This window comes from Xenopus laevis, chromosome 3L (genome assembly GCF_017654675.1).
Source record: "Xenopus laevis strain J_2021 chromosome 3L, Xenopus_laevis_v10.1, whole genome shotgun sequence".
In the NCBI taxonomy this organism is placed as follows: Eukaryota; Metazoa; Chordata; class Amphibia; order Anura; family Pipidae; genus Xenopus; species Xenopus laevis.
In genome coordinates, this window is record NC_054375.1 from 106,540,186 (window position 1) to 106,567,686 (window position 27,501).

Here is a 27,501-nt window from a genome sequence, read left to right on the forward strand (position 1 = left end):
GAGGGGGGTTATGTTGGCAAATGAACCCCACAATAAAGACCTCTGTGGGATAAACTACCAAATCCACAGTGTTTCCCACTGATAGCTGAAAGGGAACAAAAGCCAGAAAAATATGTTAGTACAATACTTTCCCCACATAACAGGTGGAAAGGAACCTACAACATATATATATTTTATATATAAAAATACTTGTGCGGTATGCACAGATGAGGGTCTTTACTGGCAGCAACAAGGGACTTGAGCTGCAGCATTTACAGTGATGCAAATTCCCATCTGCTTAGAAGGCAGTACCTACAGTATGCTAATGTATGTTTACCCATGTATGGGATTGCTTCTTTACGCTCTGCTATGTCTTTCTTGTATTGATACCTTATAACTAACCATGCTTATAGTGACATCAGAACACATGCCAAATTAAGTTGCAGCATGTCTCACTAGCTAGCCCATACCCACAATCAATTCATTATACTAGGCTTTTCTCATATATTATTTTGACAGCAGTGTCTATGATGGAGATAAGGAGGATTAAGGGAAGAAAAAGAAGAATATAGCAGACGTTGCAAAAGGAAAATCTGCAAGGAGATAATTGAAGCTACAGAAAATGTGCAGAAATTATATCATTAAAAATCAGTTCCTTAATTTTCCTTTGTGCCACTTCCACTCTCAGTGTTTCCCTTTATTGCTTCCTTGTGACAGAAAATATTTATCTAAAGATAGGTGGAATATGTTGCCGAGAGCAATTGCCACCACTCAAACAAGAGCACAGTCCTTTCCAACCCACAATAACATATGGCTGCTGAATATGCAATTCTACATTTTAAATAGAAAGAATAGTAGAGGATGCTATAGCAATGCTTGCTTGAATGCAGATCAGTGCATCACTGTCAGTGAGAATATCTAGGTCACATACAGTACACTGCTCCTTGAAAGCTGGCTTTTGAAAAACACGAAGCAGTGGAGCCTGCCTCTGCGCATGTGTGTTCTCTTCGTAATGGACTGAAATCTCACAATCAAGGAGGCAATATCTGTCTTGCCAGTCAGCTGCTGCAGGGCTGTTGCACTTAAAGCTGTAATTAACATGGATTTTCCAAATAAATAATGTCAGCACTATTTCTGCGCACACGGTTTATTAACAGGAGAAGACGCGAGGCCTAGACGCTATCTATTTATGACATGTTTCAATTACGTTACAGATATTACAAGAGGCAATAAAAGGCAATGGTAAGCTACAATACAAAAATATTGATTGGTTTAGGGGGAAAAAAAATCAGCTTGTTAAAAAACAAAAGGACAAGATGTGTTCCCATTGGCATTAACTCAAATAAAAACAGTTGAAATGCAACAGAAAAGTGTGGAGGTTTATGTTGTGTATTAATATAAAGGCTTTAAGGCTTTATACAATTATTTGTAAAGTAACTGCTTTAAACAGTCTACCAAGATTCAAATAACTTAAGAAGATAATATCTTTGTGAAACCAATGCACACTGGGTAAACTCAAAATGCTGTCTTTCAACCTGTAGCAGTTTAGGAAGAAATTGTCAGCAGCTATTTAATGGGAGCCATTAATCATAGGGTTGGGAGTGTAGGTTAGACTAATGGTGCTTGTGCTCGGTAATCTCAGGCATTCTGGAACCATATTATTCGCACCCCACATCTAGAAAGTGCTAACTAATGCAGTCTAATTCACAGCTGATGCATCTTTCACTTTATATAAGTATTATTTCCTGGAAACCCTCTATGAATTAGAAATCTACTACCTAAATGATGCATAGTTTACACCTGCATTATAAAATGTAATGCTTCATGTGCAGTATTACATTAAAGTAATAGTCATTTAGGTTTCTTTTCACCAATATTCGCCGCTGAAGTAGGATTAGAAAATATCAGCATATTTTCCTCAATTAATGGATCTATCTCACACACGGAGCCTGAATTTAGCTAAAAAATGGTTTTATAAATAGTAAGATATTATATTTCATATATACTGTACACAGGGAGAAAGAGAGTAGCTTCAAATGGACAGTGGAATATTTGATTATATTTATTATTCTTGGATATCAAAAAATGTCACTTGTAAGTTTAGATTTTAGTGATGCTTTTTTCTTTTTCTTTACCTTGACAAAATAGACCTTCTAATAAAACCTGAACACAAAAGGTAATCGGGGCAAATTCACTAAAGGGTGAATTTTCTCCAGCGACCGCTTCGCCACACTACTACCACTACTACTTCCCCAGGCACAAATTTGTTACCACTATGCTAATTCACTAAAATGTGAACTTGCGTTTCAGCAGCCGAACGCTGGCGAATTTTTGTTAGCATTACTTCGGCAGTGCAAGAATTTCACAGTGAAGTTACGCTAGCGTTTATTTCTGCCTAGCGAAACTTCATTAGTACTCTTACGATTAGGTCAATTTGAATAGGGCGGGTACATAAAAGTCATATGGATGTCTTTATTAGTGATGTTGGTGCAAATGCTTAAAGGGGTTGTTCACCTTTGAGATAACTTTTAGTGTGATGTAGAGAGTGATATTCTGAGACAATTTGCAATTTTATTTTCATTATTTATTATTAAAAGTTTTTGAGTTATTTAACTTTTTATTCAGCAGCTCTTCAATTTGCATTTTAAACAATCTGGTAGCTAGGGTCCAAATTACCCTAGCAACCATGCATTGATTTGAATAAGAGACTGGAATATGAAAGGAGTGGGCCTGAATAGAAATATGAGTGATACAAATTTGCAATAACAATACATTTGTAGCCTTACATAGCATTTGTTATTAGAAGGGGTCAGCGACACCCATTTGAAAGCTGCAAAGAGTCAGAAGAAAAAGGCAAATTACTATAAAAAATAAACAATGAAAACCAATTTAAACGTTGCTTAGAATTGCCTATTCTATAAAATACTAAAATTTACCTAAAAGGTGAACCACCACTTTAAATGGCCACGTTTTATAACAAATGTCCAAGGAAGCAAAACAAAGACATAAAAGCTCCTCTAATGCCCTAGACATGATCCCACCCTAAAACAAATGTAGCATGCCCCTCAAATGTCTGGAAAAAAAATGTTAACACAAAAATCTTTAATAGTTCGGACTTTTGAAGGCAATCCTGCTTTAAAAAAGTCAAAGTCGCCAGCGTTTTTTACAACTTTAATTAATTTCTTGCATATATAGGATATGATGTCACTGGCATACAGTAAGATTGAGGAGGATGTAGCTTTGTTTTATCAGAATATGACTATGAAGATTTTCATTCATCCAGGTCATGGTATATCTAGTATAGGTCAATCTAAAAACAACTGGACTTGCTGAGTAATCAATGAAGACCTGTTTTATCAGCTCGCTTGGTCTGAGGTGGTGAAGTAAACTTTGGCGAAAGAGGTAACATTCAGTAAAATTCACAACTTAGTGAATTTGCAGAGTAACGACGATTCACCAGAACAAAAAGTCGTCTGGTGATAGGTTGCGAACGTACACTAGCAACGATCTCTGTCTCAATTTCCCTGTGGATGGGGTTTCTGGCTAATTGTCGCTAGCGTTGGCCACTTTACCCTTTAGGGAATCTACCCCAATAATGTCTGTTTAGATAAAGCAGAACGCAAACTTCTTAAGTTGCTCTTATAAGAAGATGAGTTTGGGAAAACTGCTGGGATTCATGAATAGTCAAACCTTCCACCTTTTTATACTCCCAGCACCCTTTAACTCTACTTTGCCCTGCCCCATTACACCTTTATAAATGCTTATGGTCACCAAACTCTTTAATGTTCGGTGACCATATATTATAGAGTTGCCACCTTACCCCTTTAAAACCAAACACATATGGAATCCACAGCATGCATGGCTAATTAGCAATTCATTTAGATGCATTATGCAGATTGAACTGATTTCTGTGCAGCCATGCATCATTCATCTAAATGGATTGCTAATTAGCCATGCAGGCTGTGGATTCCATATGTGTTCAGTTTTAAAGGGGTGAGGTGGCAAACCTAATTATAAGAGCTTGAAGGAACTCTCCCTGAAGGGAGATATATTTCCCCTAGATTTTCCCTAGATCATCTCTCACTCCCATATGTACAGCAGTCCCAAGTGGGTTAACTCCCCTAGGAAGTCTCACCTGGGGAATAATTAGCACTTAGCAGGCTACATCTGCTACCTGTTCAGAGAGAGTGTGTCTCAGGGTAATATTGAACTTCACTCTGAGAAGGTTGAGACCTGAGATCTGGGTGAAACAGCTTGGAGTGTTGCTATTTGTTTTCCCAAAGGAAAAATATTCTTTGAAGGTACAGTGAGTTGTACTTTTTGTGTTTGGCCAGGAATCCCAGTAGGGGACCAGTATCAGAGAGGGAAAATGCTCTATGTATAAGTTAGAGCCCAAATGTGGCTAAGGTTTTGTTTATTTTGTTTTTGCTCACAGAGTACGGTACTGTGAATAATAAATTTGACTTTAACCTGCTAAAAAACTGTCTGTTCATCTGATCCTGTTCACAATATAAATATATATATGGGTTGATGCTGTCCTCTCCCCAACATGATTTTAAAACCTGCCTTATCTTCATCTAGCCGATTTTTGGCCAGATATTGTTCAGGTAGGTCCATCGGAGGGCCCCATACTGTGGGCCCCATTAACTGTGGACTAGGTCATTTGGCAGCTTTTATCAGCTCATGTATGGCCAACCCTAAGCTAGACAGTCCAGCAGGAGGTTGTGGAAAGATGATATCCTTATCTGACTTAGAAGAGGATTCAGCATCTCACCATTTGGGCAAGGAATCTATAACAGCTTGTTAGAGCTGCAGGGGGTTCAATCATGAAATATATGAATTATAGGAAGGGATCCATATATATATATATATATATATATATATATATATATATATATACATATACATATACATATATATATATATATATATATATATATATATATATATATATATATATATATATATATATATATATATATATATATATATATATATATATATATATATATATATATATATATATATGCTCTGACTTGGGGTTCACACCCTCATAAAATACATATTGCTTACAATATACAACATACACTCCTGCATGATAATTTGCCTAAATGCAAAATTTGCTAAATGTTTAATAATTTCAACTCTCTCCTCAAATAGTGTATTGTTAAACTTGTGTACTAAAGCGATGTTCCAAATTAGAGGGATAAAATGTAAAGACAAAAAGTTCCACGGTACATTATATTAGGGGTAATGTAATAAAACATTTGTTGCTTTGAGGTGCTAGACTTGAACAAACTTTTTGCCATGTATTACATTAACCTTGGGAGTTAATGAAAATTATTGCATTGACCTGTAGCCATTGAAAGCCATGATCTAGAAGAAAAAGTTTCTTAAATCCAGACTAAACAGCCCTAAATGGAACATGGATTCTTTCATCTTTGTTTCTTGTCACAATCCCCAGTTTCGTAAAAGCATCCAGTTATGGAAGTCTATTTTGAGCAAGCTTATTCATGCAGTTTTATAAAACACTGGCTTATTATCTCATCAGGCAGGGATTTTCATGCAGGGGTGCATAAATATTCATCACATAACATAAACAAATTGCAGAGTACAGTGGCAGGAGAAGTGCCAAAAAAAATTGGCAAATTAGATAAATACAACTTAAGGGCACCAATGCACACAGCTTTTTAATTAAGGCTCATTTTATTTTCATAGATGTGACTTTAGGTTAAAAGAAGATTCCATGTCTTTATTTAAGAACCAAATTTTTCATGTTACCGTTCCTTTGAATTGATATCACACAGAACAAAACAAATATGTCTTCTTTTTATTGTCCCTGCACAAACTGAAAGAAAAGTGTAAAAACAGAATTGTGCTGTCCTGTGCAATTAATTTTGCCTATTCACCTAATACTTTGTTTCAGCTCTTTTTATTTTACTTAAGATCAACAATACAAATCTTACAGGGCCAAAGGGCAGTGCTTCTTCTTGTTCATACAGAAAAGATGAAAACTGGCTGATCCCACAGTACAGTAATGGAATGGGATGAAAACTCTTTTCTCCCTGATTATAAACCTGAAACCAATTAGGTTTTATGTGTGTTTGTTTTCAGATCTAGATGGAAAGTCGCTACTCTCTGAATTATTAATATTCATACAATCAGACCATAGATTCTTATTCCTGCATTCTAAAGCTATGGCAACATATACAACATATCCCCTGTTTCAAGTGTACAAACCTTGTGTTTTAATTGCTGGGCAATTGTCTACTGCCATTAATAGCTGGCATACCCTAAAACATCTTTAACAACATAATAAAGAAGGTATTCCCTGTCACTTTGCTACAGTCTATGGGACACAGCTAACGCATTGATAATATACAATATGTTGGTGGGTGCATTTTCTCTTCATACCTTGTCACCAAGAATTGAAGCAGTAATTAGAAATATAATTGCATTAGGGACAATAACCTAATGGCTTAGTAGATATTACAAGCATGGCTTTTAACATTTATACCCCAATACCACATATATCTGTGAAATATTCCCACTGAATTATGGGGAGCATGTCTTCTGCTACACAAAATCTATAAACTTTGCACAAATATCAGAATGGTCTGATGTGGCCCATAAAGACAAGGCAGTGACCATGCTATGAAAAATGCTATTTGTTCAAAAACAATTACAAATAATCACTGTGAAATTAGTGTAGATATTTTTAGTAACTACATTAGGGATTTTAAACATGATGCTCAAATGGATCTCCCATCAACAGGTACAACAGCCGAATGATAGACACCTGCAGGTTAGTCAAAGGTACAGTAGATATGTTTCTAAATTTTGGAGTGCGGTCCTTCCCATTATCGATCCATTACATCCTACTGCTTCATGATTTATACACCATAAGCAAATATTATGTTGTTTCAGAACTCCATAATTTTTTATAACTATTTTTGCCATTGGCATCTGTATAGAAGCATAACAATTTTCCTGAATATTGCACACAAATCAGCAATATAAAATAATTAATTTGCCAGTTAAACAATCAAAAGTTTTTTTTTGGAAATCCAAAACAGGAGTTTCAAAAGGTTCAGCTGGGAAACAACCAGGACACTTGACAAGTTTTGGTAGAAATGTCAGTATTCATAAACTACTACACTTCTAATTCCTTCAGAAACAGATTTTCCCTAGATATATGCAACAGTTGTAAATACATTAACACCACCCCCTCCATAAACTTTGAATTCTGTAAAATATTACCTAAAATCTGGTATTATTCTTAGTGACATCCGCTATCCCTCTAAGTCTGTGAGCCACTCGTGTGTTTCAATACATCAAGCACAAGATGCGTATTCTAAAACAACCATTATCATTTAATTTGAAAGTGTTATAGATTTATTTCTACTTGGCAGTAAGTGAACAAAGTATTAAAAGTACAATCTAAAAACGAATACAAATCAAAAATATGATGAGAATCAAGCCATATTTAATGTGCCTTCTTATTATACATGTAAAAATTATACCTACAGGAATCAGCCCACTCCATAAACTGATATAGACTTTTTAAAATTATTATTCTGTTACTTTGAAAAAGTCTTTTATTATAAAAGTCTATTTTTCTACGAATGTCTTTTATTGATTCTGGAGGTGGATTTTTGTGGTTCAATCTCTTTTTTTTTTGTTTGCTTCTCTTAAAGCAGGGATCCCCAAACTTTTATTCCTATACATAAAAAAAGAGCCGGGGAGCAACACAAGCTTGAAAGTTCCTTGGGGTGCCAAAAAAGGACTGTGATTGGCTATTTGACAGCCCCTACAGTATGTTCACTGACAGGCTAAATGAGACTCTGATTGGCAGTACATCTGGTTGATATGCAACCAAAGCCAGGAATTCAAAAGAAAGCCCCTGCTTTGAGGTCACTGGGAGCAACATCCTAGAGATTGGTGAGCAACATGTTGCTTATGAGCCACTGGTTGGGGATCACTGTCTTAAAGGGAACCTGAAGCCTGAAAATGTAACCCAATTAATGTTCTAGCTGTACTGGGTTAGAGATACAGCACCCCTTAACAGTGAAGAACCACCAGACATGTACATATTATCTCAGGACCTATCTTTTTGTGTCTCCCTCAAGCTTGGCACTATGAATCAGCTGAGCTTTGGGATTGTCACACATCATACTGAGCAGTAATTGAGAGTATATCTCTCAAATGTAAGCTTTTTCAAATAGGCGAAGAGTTGGGGTTAAGTCATTACTAATCTAAACTGCAAGAATGATGACACTAAAGGCTACCTGCTTGGCTAAAGCTAGCAGTGAAAGTCAGCAGCTGCATGGGTAAACAAGGTAGGTTATAAGTTGTACTTATTAAAAGGCTATAGATTCACAATAGGATAGGGTAATTGTTTCCCTTAATTTCCAAAGCAATGTTAAACCCCCCATTTGGAGTATGCAGTGTAGTTTTGGTCTCCAGTCAGTGCTTAAATAGGGTATTATTGAATTAAAGAGAGTCCAAAGTAAGGCAACTAAGTTAATTAAGAATATGGAAAGTCTCAGTTATGAGGAAAGACTGGCCAAGTGGAGATTCTTTACACTGGAGAACAGACACTTAAGGGGAAATATGATAACTATGTATAAAAATATTAATGGTCCATATCAACGCTCTTTTCTTTATTAATCAGCAAGTTCTTCCAGCAGACACTGGGCCATGTATAAAGGTTAGAAGAAAGGAGATTCCATAATAATATTTGAAAAAGGCTGTGAGAGCTGTGAAGTTGTGGAACTAGCTGAGTTAGTGAATGCTGGAGCCTCCCCTTTTTATAACTTCTCAGACTCCACCCTTTAGGGACTTCCCCTCAACTCTTATTTTTCAAATTTGAATCTAATTTGGACTATTCCCTTGTCGAAATACACAAAAAAAATAGCTAGAAATTCGCATTTTTTTTCATTCAAAAATTCTCCTTGACCTTTGATAAATCTGCCCCTTAATAACTGACCAGCTCAGCCATTATTTTAGGGAAAAATATTGCAAGACATATACTGTATATATGTAAATTCATACCCTGCACAATATTCTTTAAAAAAACTTGTCCTGTTCTGATTTAATTATAGAACTGAAATTTTCCTGAATTTTTCCTTCACAGTGTGATACTTGATACAAAATGTATTATTTACCATTTAATAGTTGAATGTGACAGAAGGGACAAAGCATAACCAGACCCAGGGTAAGTGCTCTGTGCATGACAGGATTGCCACCTTTTGTGTTGGGGAACTCCGTGAATGGAGCAGGATGACTGATGTCAAGGGGTGGGGTGAGTGAAGCCAGGGGCAGAGCAGGTGATGTCTTAGGGTGGGTCTATGCAGGTCCAGATTTGTGGAAAGGCCACAAAGACCTAGGCCGGCAAGATGTTAGGGAGAGCAAGTAGGTGGCCCGCAGCACTATGTGACTGTAGATGCTTAGTATATTAATTTCGTAATTGCAGCCCCTCATAGCTGCCCCACCGATACTTTATTGAATCTCATAAAAATCTCATTATCTGATCTGACACAGGTAGAGAAATAGTGTAATCACATGACTGAACTGGAGCACACAACGTTGTGCTGCATGTAATGTTAACTTATCAGAGCTCAAATAATTCTGGCTCTTATATATGCATCCGGCTGAGGTCTCTCATTGGCCTTACCTAGAGGTTTCACAAACTTTTCCATGTCTCAATTTGAGGGAAAGCCATACAGTCTGGAATTAAAATTAGATGAATAAACTTTCTCTTGCAGTTGTACAAGCCACATTTGATAAATAAAATATGTGTCTCACCACAAGGACATGGAGAGGGATGACATACTATTGTATTATTTATCTGTCTTCTTTTGCTTTAAAAAAAAAAAGGAATGGGTCCATAGAGATTACATTTTTCTAATTAAAGTCATATCAAAGTATGTCTTATGCATTTGCTTGCTTGGTATCTTTTGCACCCACAGGAGCGATTTGGAAATGTACAAACTGGCAGCTAAACATTTCCACGGAATATAATATATGCAGGTTTGTTTCAAGTTAAAGCAAGAAACAGAGGAGAAGGTGTTTGATGTATTTTAGAGCTAAAAATAAAACCAATCTTTTTCATCTAATGACAATATTTCAAATAGACTTGTTCTTCCATCCCGCAGAAGCCTAAGTAATTTACAGCATGTCCTTGAAATTGACTTTCATGCTCAGGTGTTTCCTCTGTTCAAGTAAACTCACTTTAAGGCAAACTTTGCAGATTAATCTATTGAACTTTGGAACATTATAGCAGCTTTATGTCAATATTCCAGGGGCAATTTGCAGTTACATATATGTCAGATGGCAAATTGTTAATGCTAGGGGTGTACTCTGGACAGTTGCTAAATTCTGCAGTCTAATAAATGCTGGTTGGTGTTACTCTAACATAAAAAAACTCTTCACACCTCTGATACAAGATTCAATCATACCTGTATGTTTATACAATGTCCATGGAAGCAAGGAATAACATATGATTAAATTATCATTTACTGGATTGCTATTTAGACTATTATTAAATAAGCAAAGTGTCAAAACTAAGAGGAATTCTTTACCCCACTAAAAACATGAATTTTATCAAAGAATACCTTAGGTCACACAGGCATAACTGACCTGTCTTTCTCCAGCTTCTATAAAGCTACAAAATCCATCAGCCATAGGGTGTAGCTGTTGAACATGATCAGCGTTCTAAATAACAATCTAACATTTTTGTGGCAGCTGATTAAATTTCAGCATTATTCCAATAACTCCAAAATCCATTTTTTCCTTTCCTCTGGGATCATACTAAATGGTGCATTCTAGCTGGCAGCCTTAATTCATTAACCTAAATTCCTTAATAGCCACTACAGGAAATTCTCTGGAGTTTGAGATTGAGCCTGGAAGCAATGCTCCTTATAAGGAACCTACATTTGGGACAAATGCATTGATTACCTAAATATTATTTATTTTTATTTTTCTAAATGGAATGAGCATGGGTATGTGTATTGGACCTCTGAATTACATTACAGAGTCAATAATACCAGCAAAGAATACTAGGTAAGAGGATAATATGACCCCACCATCCTTGAACAAGCCTGCAAATCAGTCTGTACTGTATATGAGTTGCAGAACTACACATAACTGACTATACCAACTGTCTGGCATACCCAGAAAACTGATGTTGCCTGCTTTAGCATAGCAATGCAAGCCTTTCCTGAGAAAGTGTAACATCTTCCATTGAGACCACATAGAGAAAAGAACTTGCCAGTGGGGATGCAAAAACATGTTATTAAATAATGTGCCATAGGTTTATCTACACTTAGGGAAAAAATGAAAGTTAAATATCTAATCTAATTTAGACAAATCAATATGCAAATATACCCCAAGCCAATCTAGAGTGAAATGTAGCCTGTCCTGTTGCACATTTGTGCATCTGTGAAGTGTGAAAGAATTCAGAATAAAACAACAATTCTCACATCTCTAGAACAATACACAACACTTGTCTAGGCCCCAAAACCCATAGCAAACAATAAATGGTGCTTTTAATCTCTATGGTTGCATACAGTAATTGTGATTTTAATTTATGTGTAACAAGTACAAGAAGACTGGAGCTTTACAAGTACACCTTTTATTTTGAAACAATTCATTATGATATATCGCTATATGCGGTATTTGCAAAAAGCATGGAGTACAGATTAGGGGCGGGAAAACAAGTCTTGTACTCATTGAATGACTGCAGCTCTATGTGCTTGGAAGACAGAGAGTTGCAGGACTGTTTCTACTTGTAGGACAACGTGCAAAAAAATTTGTCGAATAGCATCAATATTATGCACTTTGCACCTTGCCTTGCAGGTAGTCAAGGACCCCTACACATTCACATTTATAATCCCCAACATACAAATAAAGTTTGCAAAATTCACAAGTTTATAAGAAAGGCGGCACCATGATCAACATAGATTATGAGGTTTTAAAACATGAAGCAGCCTGATTCTTTCATAAAGAGCACAAGAGGAACCTACAGTTATTGTGTACTAGACTTTAACTAATAATGCAGAAGGTTCCCTCTGGTATAGTCAATGCACCTTTACTTGTAATCGGAAGCCCTCTTTACAAGTAAATATAATCGTCACACAAAGCAAGGGACAGATTTCAGCTATGCGTGCCAGTCTTACAAGGTCTCTAATCCTCTGCAAATTAAAATCCTCTAAATGCACTGGGGACTACTGGAGAATATGGTGCTACCAGTAAATTAATGCATGGGCGAATTTGGGCCGTTTTGCTTCACCGAAAAATTTGCGAATTAACCGTGAAATTCAAGCAGTGGCGTAAAATTCGCAAACGCCACTGGTATCTCGGTTTTGACGCCGGTGCACATTTGCCATTTTTTGACATCAGTGAATTTTTGTGAATTGTGGGAATTCACACCTGGCGAATAAATTCGTCCATCACTACCCTTAACATGTATATTTACAGCCAAGAAGTATGTGTGTGTGTGTGTATATATATATATATATATATATATATATATATATATATATATATATATATATATATATATATATATATATATATATATATATATATATATATATATATTATGGGATGCTAGTACTTATTTGGTAAGTTGTGTGTTATCTATCAAGTGTAGTAAACTAAACTGTCTGTTAACAAACCATAACAAACAAAATGTCATCTTATTTGCAATCTTTAGTGATGCCCCAAAGAAACTGCATTCCACTTTCTGGTCTTAGTTTGATGTAAATGCAACTTGAGTGATCACATAATCTAATGCCACTGCCATGCAGTATAGTTATACAAATAGGGTTTTCTCATTTATTTGTGACTGCTGCTTTTCCTCTTTTGTAATTCCCTGTAATATCCATATAGTAGAATACAGCTACAGACTCAACACTTTAGACCAGGAGACCCCAACCTTTTTTACCCGTGAGCCATGTTCAATTGTAAAAAGATTTGGGGAGCAACACAAGCATGAAAAAGTTCTTGGTGATTGGTCATTTGGTAGCCCTATGTACAAATAACTGTCTAAAGTAGGCTCTGTTTGGCAGAACATCTAGTTTTTATGCAACCAAAACATACATGTTGCTTATAAGCCACTGTTTGGGAATTACTGCTTTTGATCCTCACACGTATATACATATGTGGCAACACATGCATGTTACTTATAAATACACAGCAATAAAGTGCTTCTTAATCTACATACTGTACTTCTATGACCAGTTAAACAAAACATTGAAATAGCATTATTCACACATAATTGCATTGACTGTGCCAAGACTGTAGTCAAGAGCACTTGCATGAGCACAGCAGTGTTTTTCACAACAGCAAATCTAAATGATCATTTTATACCTTCTGAAGATTAGTGTGTTGATGCTTGCACACAGTTGCTAACTTAATTTTAGTATATGTCCTGCTAGGGCAAGAAAAAAATGAGGATTTAAAAATACCATGGACTGGGGAAACCAAAAAGCATCACGGTCAGATGGGACTTCTGTGCATAATGAATAGGTAATCAAACATTGACTTTCCTTGTACTTAAATATAAATAATATAAACATAACATATTACATATGTTTAACAACATATATAATATTGGCATAAAATGTAATCACCTTTGCTATGGACTCCTTTTGGTTTAGAAAAAATTAATTCTTGAAAAATGAAACATTAAAGTAGCTTCAACAAATCCACCAATATTAAAAGATGAGCTGAATGCAGAATATGTTTGGCACTTTATACATAATTATTCAGAATGTTTCAAACATGTTGCTGTGGATCATAAAAATGTCCTTGAAAAGGAAAGCTAACAAGGCAAATATTCAGTCGAGATGACAATTGCCACAACAGTTCAACATTTTAAACATCTATAGCACCTTAATTATACAATAGTATATGTGTAATTGCCTTAATTATGATTGACAATGCAATAAGTATCAAACATTAATGAAAATAATACATAAACTTGTATTGTGCATTTACTGCAAAGCTTATATTTGGTATGAGTTAAAATTTTTACAGATCCTATAAGAGACATTGTGACCTTGGATGGAATGCATTTGTTTCAAGCTGCTGTTATTGCATTTTTTATTTGAAATTATATAATAAACTATAATGTATAATGCTGTATTGATTGTAATAAGCTATGAACAACAAATACACATATATATACTGTAGTGCTGGTAAAATGCAAGCTGAAGAGAATTTTGAAGGAAAAAAGCACATGATAAACTTTCTTCTTCTATTATATGCTCCTTGTCATACACTAGTAGCCATTGTTCATAATTGTTTTTTTTTAAACAGCAGCATACACACCTCTCCACTCCATACAATACGTCATGCCTGTTTCCATCATTGCTTAAAAAATGTTTTATAATATTCTCTCCTCCTGTAATCCTTTCTCACCGTTTTTCCCATTTCAGCTACATCTCCCCAGTAAAGTGAGTCCTCTCCTTTTATTCCTTACTTCTAACATACTTTCTTTCCTTGTCTTCGCTCTGAATTGTTTCTCTTTTTAACCAGCAACTTTCCCTCTAACTTTATTTTCCAGTTACTCTTCCATAACATATGTTAGTGATTTCTAACAAGTGCAACAGGTTGAGCTTTTCTACTGTTGAGTTACTAGTGGAAGTTGTATTTTGAACATAATAGACCCTGAAGATGCATTATTGAAGCAAAGTGGGGTTCTTATGCTGGTTTTAGAAACAGTTTTTCATTAACAGTGTGTTCCTGTTTATTTTACTTTTAAACTGTGAATTTCGCTTTACAACACTGCCATTAACAGGACATCAATGAGAATTCTGTCACTAATAATGTTATGCCAGGAAACACAAGTGACTTTGATAATATATACACAGTGCCCTCTGTTTAATTCTATGTCACTTAACTTAAAGAAAGCTAAGCAGAGTAAAAACCATTCCAATCAGTGATAAGATTCTATGGTTGTTACAAACTTCTAATGACATATGAATAAGGTAGGGACACTCAAAAGAAGATAAAAACCCTTACAGTAAGACATCAGAGTATGAGAGGTGTGGATCTGCAATGATAAGGGTTGCTTAAACAATAACAGCAATACAAAGGCTACAAGTATACATGGTTGCTTTTCAGGCAACGGGACAAACTGTATACAAATATCCCCAAGGCATTTACAGAATTTTCACAAAATACTATATTTTAAATTTTTTGTTACCTGTGACCTAGTTTTATATTATATATATGTAATGCAACAAAAATACATATTTAAAATTAGTATTGTCAGACATGCAACATACAGTATTTTAAAGTGAAAGACTTATAACGAAGTACCTCCAGCAAGAATCCTCTCTTCCAGATCAGCCATTTCCTTTTTATATGCTTTCATTGCAGCCTCCTTGAAGCTAGGCCGGATTCTTTTTTTCTTTGGAATTTCAATGGCTTTTTCTGCTGGTACATTTTGATTTTCATCATCCTTTTCAGTTACATCATAAGCTATTTCACATTCAGGCTCTACAACTTCATCAAATGTGTTAAATTGAGTTTCATAATTATCCATTTGTAAAGGCTCAAATTCTGTGTCATATGAATTGTATTCATATGTTTGGTACTCTTGCGCTTGTTCTAAATTTTCATTTGTATTTGTCCTGTTTTCTAGTTTGGCCAGAACCTGTTCCATAACTTCAACATAATTCTCTCCATTCTCATCTGCTGATTGGCTGTATTCTGCATTATAATCATCAGCTTTATAATAATAGGGCTCTGCATACACATCAGAATCAAGAGTTGTGCTAGACTCATTAGCTGTGGACTGTGATAGTGTCCGAAATCGGCCCATAAATGAAGAGCCACTTTCATCATAACCACTTAAACTTTGAGTGCTTTTATTCCACACTACTTCCAAAGCTGACTTGGCACGTTGAAGGGTTGATCCAAATTTAGGAAAACTAAAAGCTTTATCAGAAAGGTCTATGCTTAGACGGCTGTGCCATGATTTTGGTGGAGCATCCTCAGAATCATCACTTTGCAATTCACTCTGGCTTCTGTACATCATGGGAAGTCTTGTTGAGTTCTGATACATATCATTGGCATTTGTTTCACTATAAGCATCAAATTCACTAGGCCACTCATTTTGTGCTTCACTGTCATTTCCAGGACAAGATGGGGAATTGCCATCCATTGAATAATCATAGGTTTCTGGACTATATTGATGATCCGTGCTTTGGCACTTTTCATAAGTATTTGCATAACCGTCAACCTGTTGATCTGAAGGGCAATTGACATTGTAAGCAAAAACATGCTGTGTGGAAGTATCGAGGCCAGAATCTGTTCCTTGCTCTAATTGGTGCCACTCTTTCCAAGGTGACAAGTCACCATGTAAAGAAAGTTGAGAATCACTATAGTGATCACCTGAAACACAAATTACTCCATTGCTTACACCACTATCTACGGTTTCAGTGTTCTCTAGTTCATTTTCTTCTGGATAGGGATCTGCCTCATTACTGAATGCCTGTTCCTGTGAGCTAGCATACCAGTTTGATGAGCCATCTTCCGGTCTTCTTTGCCAGAGCTCACGATCAGAAGAAGATAAGAGAGAACTACCATTGGTCCTTACAAAATACTGGTTCTCAGAAAAATCTTCAGAGTATGATTGACACAGCTTTGAAAAATCAGATTCTGATCGACTTAATTTTGGTGTCAAAAAGTCATTTTGTGAATGCCACAGAGGTGCCGTATCATTAAAATATCCTCTGTCTTGTTTTTCCAAGTTATCAGATACTGGTGACTGGAAATCCTCTTCTTTAGCTGTGTATGTGGCATCATCACAGATCTTATGAGATCTTTTGTTATGAGATGTCTGGCTACTTCTTTTGGTGCTGTTGATTTTAATATGAGCCTCTGGTTTAGAACTCATTGCGTAACTATTCCTGTTAATATCAGGTTCTAATTCCTTATCGCTATCTTCATGGGATTCCCATTCATTACGATTAATCTTTGGCTCCAGTGCTGGGAATTTCATATCCATGCTCTCATATGTCTGAGAAGATGGTAAAGGTCTCTCTTTTCTAATTTTCAAATCTTGAGTAAGAATATCTGTTGAAACCCCAATTCCAGTCCCTTTTAGTTTATAACATTTTTTTAACACTAAATCTCTGTGTTGTGGATTTCCGAAATATACAAGAATTGGTCTAGGTTTTGCATTGGGGCATTCTCTTTGTTGTCCAATTCTATGGGCAAGCTCAATTTTCATGCTGCTTTGTGCATCCACAAATCCCATTTTCTCTACTAAAATTTTAAAAACCACACTTTCACAATTTTCTTGCTTTTCTTCAGGCACATTTAAAAATCGAAGGCCGGCCATGCTGCCTTGGTGACTTATTTGTTTAATGTAATCATGAATATCTCTTGTTTCTCTTCTTGATTGTACAAATCCAGTTCGTAACTGTTCAATTTCACTTTGCACAACCTCCACACTGCTTGAAATTTCATCAATTGATTGTTTAAGAGAATTTACATGTCCCCTTAGTTCTGACAGCTCAGTTTCTATTTGACTTATTCCTTGAAGTTCTTTAAAAATCATTTCCATAACATCATGTGTCTGACTAATGCAACCAGTGGAGCTAAAGCTTGGTTCAAGTGTATTGGGTTTCTGCTGCCGGACAGTTCTGTCTAAGGATTTGCTTCGCAAGCCCCATGACTTTTTCCATGTGCTCACCTCTGAATCTGAAGAAACGCACTCTTGACTTTTCTTCCATTTCCGTAACTTACGTAAAGCACCCATTTTAAGACTGTGCAATGTCCGTTCCCCATCTGAGCTCCCATCAGATGGAGCTAGACTATTCAAGCTCTTCCTATTGCGCCTCACTGGCATTGTGTGTGATGAGTATTCCTTAATGCTACTACTAGCCCTTGTTTCACTTAGGGATTCTGAATATGAACTATCAAGAGATGAAATTTCCTGAAGACCCTCCTCATTACTATCACCTACCACAATATTATTTTGGAGACCATTGGCAATAGCTACCCTGTAACTGAAAGTTGGAGAGAGAGAAAAATCTTTCTTTATTGTCTCTTCTTCAGTTGATAAGTTACAGGAAGATGAACACTTGGCAATCTTTTTTACTGTGCTTTTAATGGTAGATGAAATGTTTGGGTTCTTTGATAGGCCTAATTGGGAAATATCCTGTTCCTTTTTGCTTGAACTCTCTTTCTTTTTTGTAGGATTTCCCAATTTCTTTGTAAACATTCCTTTGCAAAGCTTATATATATTATAGAAGACCAGGCTCTTCAATAGGGTAGAAACCATGGGGGACTTTTACATCAACCTATCCTCAAAAAAAACATCAAATATTGAATCCGAAGTAGATTTGTATGTCCACAATTTGTGCAGAAAAGAACACATCTACTAGTGTTCTAAAATGAGTCCTGAGGAGGGATGACTTTGGCTGTAAAATGTTACTGTTCCACATGATTCCTTGGCATGTCTACAATGAAGGGAATTATAAAATCACTGCTACAGTTAGTTAAAAACAACTTAAAAAGGTGTTATAATGTAAAAACAACATAACATACGTATTTCATGTGATTATTTAACAGATACATTTAGTCTTCATGAATGAATCAAATGCAACATGATAATTGATAAACACTTAACTATGACATTTCAACTTCTTATTGCTGTCTTAACACCTTCTTTACTAGACACTGTGGGGGCTACTGAGTCCATATGGAGGTTGGCATAAACTCCATATCATTAACCTATGTTATTCACCTAAACTTAAGATCTAATCAAAAGTTGTCTTCGAGTTATGATTATAATTGTATTTTCCTGGCTTTATTACAATGTATGCTCTGAGCCTTACTCAGGAAAGTGTGCATAATGCACTTCACATACACAAATAATCTATTTTAATATTGTATTTGCAAACATGTATGTATTAAAGGAGAAGGAATACCATTTTCTATTTGGGGGTGCCAAAAGTTAGGCACCCCCAAGTGACTTTTACTTATCTGACCTGACACTGAAAACTGAAATGGCCCAGGGTTCTTCTAGCGAGCACCATGGAGAGATCCTCTTTCTGCTTCTTTGGTTTTTAAATTTCCCAGGGCAGATGCATGCGCAGTAGTAAAAAGTTCACTTTTTGCTCTACTGCGCATGTGCAGCCGCGAAAATACCTGAAGAAGCAGGAAGAGGATTGTTCTGTGGTGCTCGCTAGAAGAACCTCAGACTGGTGTGGTTTTTCTGCTGATAGGACCATTGACCCGGAGTGTTAGGTAAGTAAAAGTAGTCACTTGGTGGTGCCTAACGTTTGACACCCCCAAGTAGAAAAAGGTATTCCTTCTCCATTAACTATAAACTGACTTTGTATCCTTTTAAGGATCATTATATAAAAAAAGGTCAATCTTTGATCTGGATTATATAAAAAAAAAATTAAAAGGAATAACCTAGGTTATTATAGATACACTTTTATCCATTCTGGTCCCCTGTAATTTAGACAAATGTGTTTCACAAAAAAAGCTATATAAAATGCAAACACCCATTAAACTTCAACAATAAGATTTTCAAAGGATTTGGACAGAGTTAAAATATTGTACCTGGGCAACCATTTTGTACAGAAAGACAAAAACATACAAATACAATTTCTATGAACTGATAGATTAGATTTGCCAACTGCATGCAATCTTTTGACCATAGGTATACGGGATTGTGTGTGTGTGTGTTTGGAAAAATACAACTGCGGTGTGAATAGAGTCATGAAAGTGTGAATGTATACAGTAGATGTTCAAGATTCAGGGGCATATTTATTATGCTATATAAATGAAAGTTACCAAAAAAACATTGTAAAAACTGTGTAAAACAAGTGACAAATCTATGAAGGTGTGTTTTATTTTTGGCCATGTGAACACAAGATCTGCCACTGTTATTTTACATTCCTTCCTGTGGAAGTCACCCTAAATATGCCCCTCAACGTTAATTAACAAAATCTCATCAATCAACATATCATAGAGATAAATGAAACAGTTAACCAACTTATAAAAAAGAGGGCATTATTGATTATAGTCAAGTTATGTACAGCCCATGTGAAAATGATAGACCTATTTATTTTATCTGATATTAACTGAAGAGTTAAAGGTATAATCCTATTTCAGTGTACATTTGGGGGCCAATTCACTAACTTCGAGTGAAGGATTCGAAGTAAAAAAACTTCGAATTTCGAAGGTTTTTTTGGGCTACTTCGACCATCGAATGGGCTACTTCGACCTTCGACTATGACTTCGAATCGAAGGATTCTAACTAAAAATAGTTCGACTATTCGACCATTCGATAATCGAAATACTGTCTCTTTAAAAAAAACTTCGACCCCCTAGTTCGCCATCTAAAACCGACCGAACTCAATGTTAGCCTATGGGGAAGGTCCCCATAGGCTTTCCTAAGTTTTTTTGATCGAAGGATATTCCTTGATCGTTGGATTAAAATCCTTCGATCGTTCGATCGTACTATCTGCGCTAAATCCTTCGACTTCGATATTCGAAGTCGACGGATTTTAATTCCCAGTCGAATATCGAGGGTTAATTAACCCTCGATATTCGACCCTTAGTGAATCAGCCCCTAAATGTTCTGTGCAATTTATCAGCATACTGGGGAAAAGGGCTTTTACATACCTAATCAGAGAATTTTATAGTGTGAATGTTCTTATATGTACTATCTGTTCACCATGTCATTAAACCTTTTGGTATGGGCACAGCCTCTTTGCTGTCACTTTAAGAAGAGAAAATCTTCTGTATTTAATTAACCACTGAGGGACAATTTCAGTGAAGACTGTGAATTAAGGCAGCAGACTGCAAGACCTTATTCTTTTAATCCACAAAGCCCACAACCTGTTATTTAAAATAGAAATGTATGTGCTATATGGATAGTTTAAAAACACTGCTCCCCTAGAACTTTATGTTTCTATATTATTAATGGAATTCTATTTTTAATACTCTCTGTTTTCAGAATTATTAAAACAATGCCTGAGATTATATTCTGTACATTATCGACCATGTGGGTTCATTTGATGTCTGTATAAATTAAAGGTTGTGCATTATTTATGATGTCACTACTAATACCATCATCTCGTGTGGCAGGAGAGTTTGTGTTGCATCCCAGTGGGAGTTATTTAATGCCTTTATGCTGAGGTAAGTACAAAGTTTCTCTAGGATGATTTATTTTAGCATATGACAGTGCTGGTACAAAAGCCAGTATCAATTAAAAGAAAAGTCTTTTTCATGCAAGTCCTAGGGTCACTAGACCACCAAATGGTAATGGTATAATAGCTATTTTGTTTGTGTGTGTGTTTAGAACATTGAGTGTATTTAATATTCACCCATTTAAATATATAGCCAGTACTTGTATTAATTTATATAGGGCTTTCCATGCTTAAATCATGTAACTCTAAATGTCATAGTAACACCTTCAGCTTCTCCTACAGGAGGCAAATCCAATCACTGTTCTGGACTACCTTAATATAGAAGAACATAGCAAGATAGGATTTTCACATCAAAGGCATCAGACATACTCATGAATACTTAAGCATTACCATTGATGACAAAGCGTGGTATCAAGAGCACTAGAAATCAGCCAGCAATGGTACAAATCAAATTTTGGACTCAGGTGTTCAAGATTCTGTACAACCAAACATGTGAATAACATTAGCAGGCTGCTGCAGGCTGAATGAAAGAAAAAGGAATGACACATTCTGTGAAATGAACCAGGAAAATGATGACATAATGCTAAACATGACCATTGCAGTTCTACTTGGCCAAATAGATAACGTCCTTGAAAGTCAGCCGAAGTTAAACTTTACACTAACCATTGCAACAGCTTTGCAAAAAAAAAAGCTTTAAGTTTAACAACACAAAATCACAATGTATACAGTATTTTGGTGTAATATGTTTCTGTTTTGTGCAGGACCCTATAAGTAACCAAAAAAAAAATATATGGATAGCGTAGCCTAAAATATCACTGAATGATTTGAATCGACACTGACTCCACTTTTGGTAAATTCCTAATCCTCCTCAGACTACAACTGGCTTTAATCCGAGTCAACAATCGCTCAACAGAATAATCCACAATGTGTTTGTATATTTTTAGACGAAATATTCTTCCTTTGGCGATTAATCAAGAAACAGAAATACATGACCCTAAATCTCTATTTAATACTAATCCTGTCGTGAACTAGAAAAAAAAAAGAAATAAAAGTGTTTATCATGAACAGCAGCGGCACTGCCAGATGCACCCAGATTCAGATCATGCACAGAGAGATCACCAATGGATTTGTGTAGAAATTGTAACCACGGCGTGTGCACAGCATTCCATTAAAACAAAACACCACCAGTGTATTAGCATGCACCCTGCCATATACACATGCACAGTACTTCAGATAAAAGAGAACTTGGTTAAGGTGGACGTACAGTATTAGTATACACACACACATTTTAATCATCAAAACGCTTTCCTTCTATTATGACAGCAGCAGCAGGGCTAATTGTTCCCCTGCACATAAAATAATCATTCAGCATTCCAAATAAACACAGCCTCTGCCGCTGCTGCTTCTAGGAAAAAGTAGTAAGAAAAATACACTCAGAGACAACTGGAAAAAGGATACATACCTTTATCAAATTCCTCCTAAAAGAATCAAAATTACATACCACTGGCTCTATTAAATGTTTTCCTTCTCATTTCCATTTCTATTTTGCTATTCTCCAATCAGCCATAGCCCGTTACATGGAATATGAAGCAGCTTCCCAGTGATTTGACTCAAGTGCAGTCAGGCATATTGCTAGTCTGCAACGGTATCTGTTCTTCTAAATTCCACTGTGTTCCCCAGGCACCGACAATTGCATTTTTATAACTTCACTATTCACACCAGGCTGGTCCAAGATATACCCTATCTATTGCATCCTACTGAGGCATGTTATTTTGTATTGCATGTCTGAACTAATAATATTGGTCACTTCTGGAAAAAAAAAAGAAAAAGAGACACGGACACACGCGTTAACTACAGATAATTGTAGAGATCCTGCTGTGTGGTTATGAGCGAGGAACTTCACACATTGCTGTCCAGGCTGCCTCAGTTTCTGAATGCAGTATTCACTGCAATAGCCACAGCCCGCCTGTGTTGGAAGCAGCCCCTCCGCTTTCCAGATTGAGTAAAAAAAAAAAAAACGGAGAGAGAGCAATACAGAGAGAGAGGGAGGTTTAGTGAAAGTCCTTGCTCCCACATCCAGCACATGAGATGCACTCTGAAAGCCAGCAGGTGCAACACTAGCCATACTACACAGCATTGCGAGGTACCGCCTCTATAGCTTGTGCAGGAAATCCAGTTGCTAGGGCCATGTCACAGCCAACCTTTCATTTATCACACAACCGTGACTAGGAGTGACAACTGCACAGCCATTGCTTTCAGCAGAGCCTTTGCACTAAAAGAGTGAAAGCCATGAATGCCTAGTTAATTGCTGATGCACATGTCCGCAGAGAAGCACCAAGCCCCACTAGCAAGTTGGGAATTGTGCTGCCTTCTGTCCTCTCTTGCTGTACCTAGGAATTGAGATCTCACCTAACAGGACAAGAAATTCTGAATTGAACCACAAAAAAATATATATTGTTTTTGCTTTTAAACCACTGCCAGACAGATATATCATTAATAAAAAATAAAGATGTGATCCTTTTTTTCCTTAATGCTTCATAGTAAAAGAGGTTTGGTTTGTATTATATGTTATTATTCCAGGTGGGGAATGCTGGGTTTTTCTGGATAAAGGGTCCTTCCGTAACTTGCACCAAGCCAAACGGCAGTTAAAAAGGTTATATATTAAATAAACACAATACGATGTTATTGTCGTCAATGTAGATTTATAACGGAGAAATGGGATCGGATAAAAATCCAGAAAAATATAAAAATTGTTTGGTTCGGCATAAATTAATGCTTTCTGGGTAATGAGTTGCCAGTTAATAGATCCCATAGCTGTTATTGATTTTGTGGAGGGGAAAATGTTTAAAAGAGATGACATCACTTTACTTTACATGTTACAACATTGCAACTCAGCAGGGAGAAATAAAGGCGTTATAATGTGTGGGTTTTTTTTCATTCCAAGCAAAAAACATGTTTAAAAAAAAAAATGTTTAATTAAAACCATATGTAATGATTCTTGATTTAAGTTTTAAATTATTAAGGCATCTGTCCATAAGATGTACAACTAAATGCTGAAAGACATAAATAGACGTAGGTGGTTATTGATCAAAGTCTGAATTTATCTCAATTTTTTCTGAAAAAAACGTAGAAAACTAAGAATTTTGCCCGAAAACGTTGTGGTATTGCCAAAAACCCAGCGCACATCAAAAAATCATTGGGACTTTTCCCATTGACTTATATGCAACCTCGACAGGTCTCAGATGCCGGATTTTCTGATTCGGACTTTTTACCCCCCTAGTGTGTGCAGTAGGAATTTATTCAAGTTCTGTTTGAAAAGAAAAAAATACAGTGACCTTAGAGACACATTTACATTTATAACTCCCGTCATATCTTCTTTGATGTTGGAAGCAGAGAGTTGCAGTTCAGCAATATCTGTAGGGGCTGCAGGTTGTCTATGCCTGCTCCAGTAATAACACTACATTAAACCTCATTAAGTCTCACTTACGACTGCATGTGCAAAGAGCTACAGTCACAAAGCTAAGCACTCATTGATGCAGTTTATAATTGTGCCAATACACTGTATCAGTTTGCGATAGAGCCAATATGCCCACCTGCTCTGATTAAATCTGCATAAAAAATACATGGAACCCTGGATTTTCAGCCAGCTTGGATATAGCAGCATTTTGAAGGTTTACTTGAATTTACAATTTGCCATTTGCACCATTTAGTAAACGAGGCTTAAAGCATTAGCTGTAACTGAATGCCTAAATTTCTAATAACTATTGTTATTAAAGACTCATGCAGACAAGCGCAACTTGTTGCATTCCACCTAAATTCTGCCCTTACATGCATCTGTGTTAGTACAGCCCCATGACGTGTCTGCAGTTCATGCTAACTATTCTAACATTTGCCAAATTACAAAATAAGAATTGTTAACAGGATTTCCATCTCATATATATAAAACATTAAGGCCTCCATCTATCGACAGATTTTCTGTCATTTGTTTTGTTGGAATATGTTTGTGCTTTAGAAATAATAGCAATTATTATTGTACATATGTGAATTCTTTATAGCATATTTGTACTTGTGTAATTACTTATGGCTGAACACTTGGGGGCAGATTTATCAAAATGTTAGCTTAATATGTAAAAATTCACCCACATTTTATTCATTCCTATGGGATTTTTAGAAGTGTATTTATCAAACGGCAAGCTCTAACGTTCACTTATTGAAAAAAACAAAACAAATTTGAAGTAATTTTTTGGATACTTTGACCATCGAATAGGATACTACGACTTCGAATTTACTTTGACTTTGATTCGAAGTAAAAATTGTTCGACTATTCGATAATCGAAGTTTCTTTAAAAAAACTTCGACTTCAATACTTTGCAAACTTAAACCTGCTGAAGTGCTATGTTAGCCTATGGGGACCTGCCAAATCATATTTCTAAGTTTTTGGGATTCGAAGGAAAATCGTACGATCATACTACGATCGGAATACGATCGTACGATGAATAAAATCCTCCGACTTTGAATTCGAATGTCGGAGGATTCTATACAATGGTCGAATTTCGAAGTATTTTCCACTTCGAAATTTGACCCTTGATAGATCTGACCCTTTAGTGAACTCTCACTATTTATTTCATTTCATTAATAAATAGATTTAAAAATCCCATAGAAATGAATAGAGAATTTCAATCTGGTAGACTGTCTTGAGCTCTAAATTCACTTTTTGGTAAATATGCCCCATAACATACTCTTTTATAATATAAGCCTGAAAAGTATTGAGCAGTCACGCTCCCAGCTTGTTCCCATTTTCTCTGTTTCTTTATCATACCTTTAAATTGTCTCTGTGCCTTATCCTATCCCTGTAAACATTCTGATCCACACAAACCCCCTCTCTATCCTTTCACCAGCACAACATGACAAAGCCAATGGAGGGGAAACACAAGTTGGAAATTGATAGCAGGCGACGAATGCCTCTCATTTTGTTTGGTAAATTAAATATTTTGAAAGAGTTCACAGAATGTTTTATAAATCAGTGTTGGACAACAAATCAGTAACACTGGAAAAAGGCGCTCCAAACATTTATAGAGGTTGTCTTTGATATTATTTACTATGCAAAATAGTATATTCAGGCCAATCAATAGCTAGGCCAAGAGACATCTGCCTGATCCACTTACCACCTACTTTCTTCCCACTCCCTTGCTTGCTACCAAACTTAAGCCCCTACTTCTCTTGCTCCATCTCAGTGCTGTAATACTGAACTGGAGGTAGAGAAGACAACAGAGGGGCATATGCCAAGGTCCCTATTGTCCACATTTTCAGCAGAGCTGCACATTTATATTTCAATGTAAGGCTTTGCTAAATTACTCAAGTCTACTGCCTGGCTGGCCTGGACTCCTGGGGCCCTCGCAGACACCCTGCAAAGTTGTACCCCTGATATTACTTCACAATTAATACAGAAATGGAGGACATATTTAGGATATTTACTGCTGACCATAATTTAATTAAGGCTATGTATAGATAGATATTAAGATAAATTATTGTAGCTGAATCCTCCTTTGTCCATGTGGGTGCCATGGATGTACAAGAGTGAAAACACCAGTCAATAGAGCGTACAGCAATTCTTTAGCCATCTTCTCAGACAAAGCTTCTAACTGTTTCTTCATCAGAGTTTAAAGGATTACACATTTATACTTGGAATTCAAACCGCTGACATAAATAATCCCCAGTGGTTGCCAGTATTTGCTGCAAAAAATGCCAGCAGAAAACAGATGGAGGGGTGGCATAATTTAAAGTATACACTGGTATCATCTCAGAATAAGCTACCTTTAACTCTCTCCCAAATTTAGTCCAAAACAGTACAATGTACTTCCTTAATAAAAATTCTATGCATATTTTATTGCTATGAACATATTTTTTTGCTATGAAACAAATAGCTTACGTTATACAGCATATGAGAACGTTATACAGATTTAAATATAATGTGCCACAATATTATATTAAACCGATATAACATCATACAAATTCTAAAAACATTGCTGCTAATGGATAATTCTGCATGGTAATAATATTAAACATATGATTGCTTTTCTCTCTTCCCTGTAAAGAAGGAAAACTAAACTGGTCACCTCCCAATGTTGGCCAATCACTAAACATCCAATAATTTGATTCAGGTAGAGTTAGCCTAAGTATGCAGGGAAGAGTAGCTCATCAGCAGATGGAGGGCAAATGGTTGGTTATGGACAATGGCTTTTGCAATTTGTGTGATGGTTTATTCTCCCTATTGCCAGGGTTGGAGCACTGTAGCCATATTAAACATTCTTCTGCACAATCTGCTTCCTGGGAA

The 27,501-nt window shown here is 36.1% G+C and overlaps 1 protein-coding gene across 2 annotated transcripts in view; it reads right to left on the reverse strand.

Moving 5' to 3' along the window:
• Positions 1-23,259, reverse strand: part of LOC108711380 (protein unc-13 homolog C) — a 240,663-nt gene extending 217,404 nt beyond the window's left edge. For both annotated transcript variants that reach the window (XM_018253063.2, XM_041586773.1), the window contains exons 1-2: positions 22,630-23,259; positions 15,310-18,461 (exon numbers count right to left, since the gene is read on the reverse strand). In XM_018253063.2, the coding sequence (XP_018108552.1) occupies positions 15,310-18,283 (2,974 nt within the window). In that variant the 5' untranslated portion in view covers positions 18,284-18,461; positions 22,630-23,259. The remainder of the gene's footprint in view (positions 1-15,309; positions 18,462-22,629) is intronic.
• Positions 23,260-27,501: the final 4,242 nt, after the last annotated feature.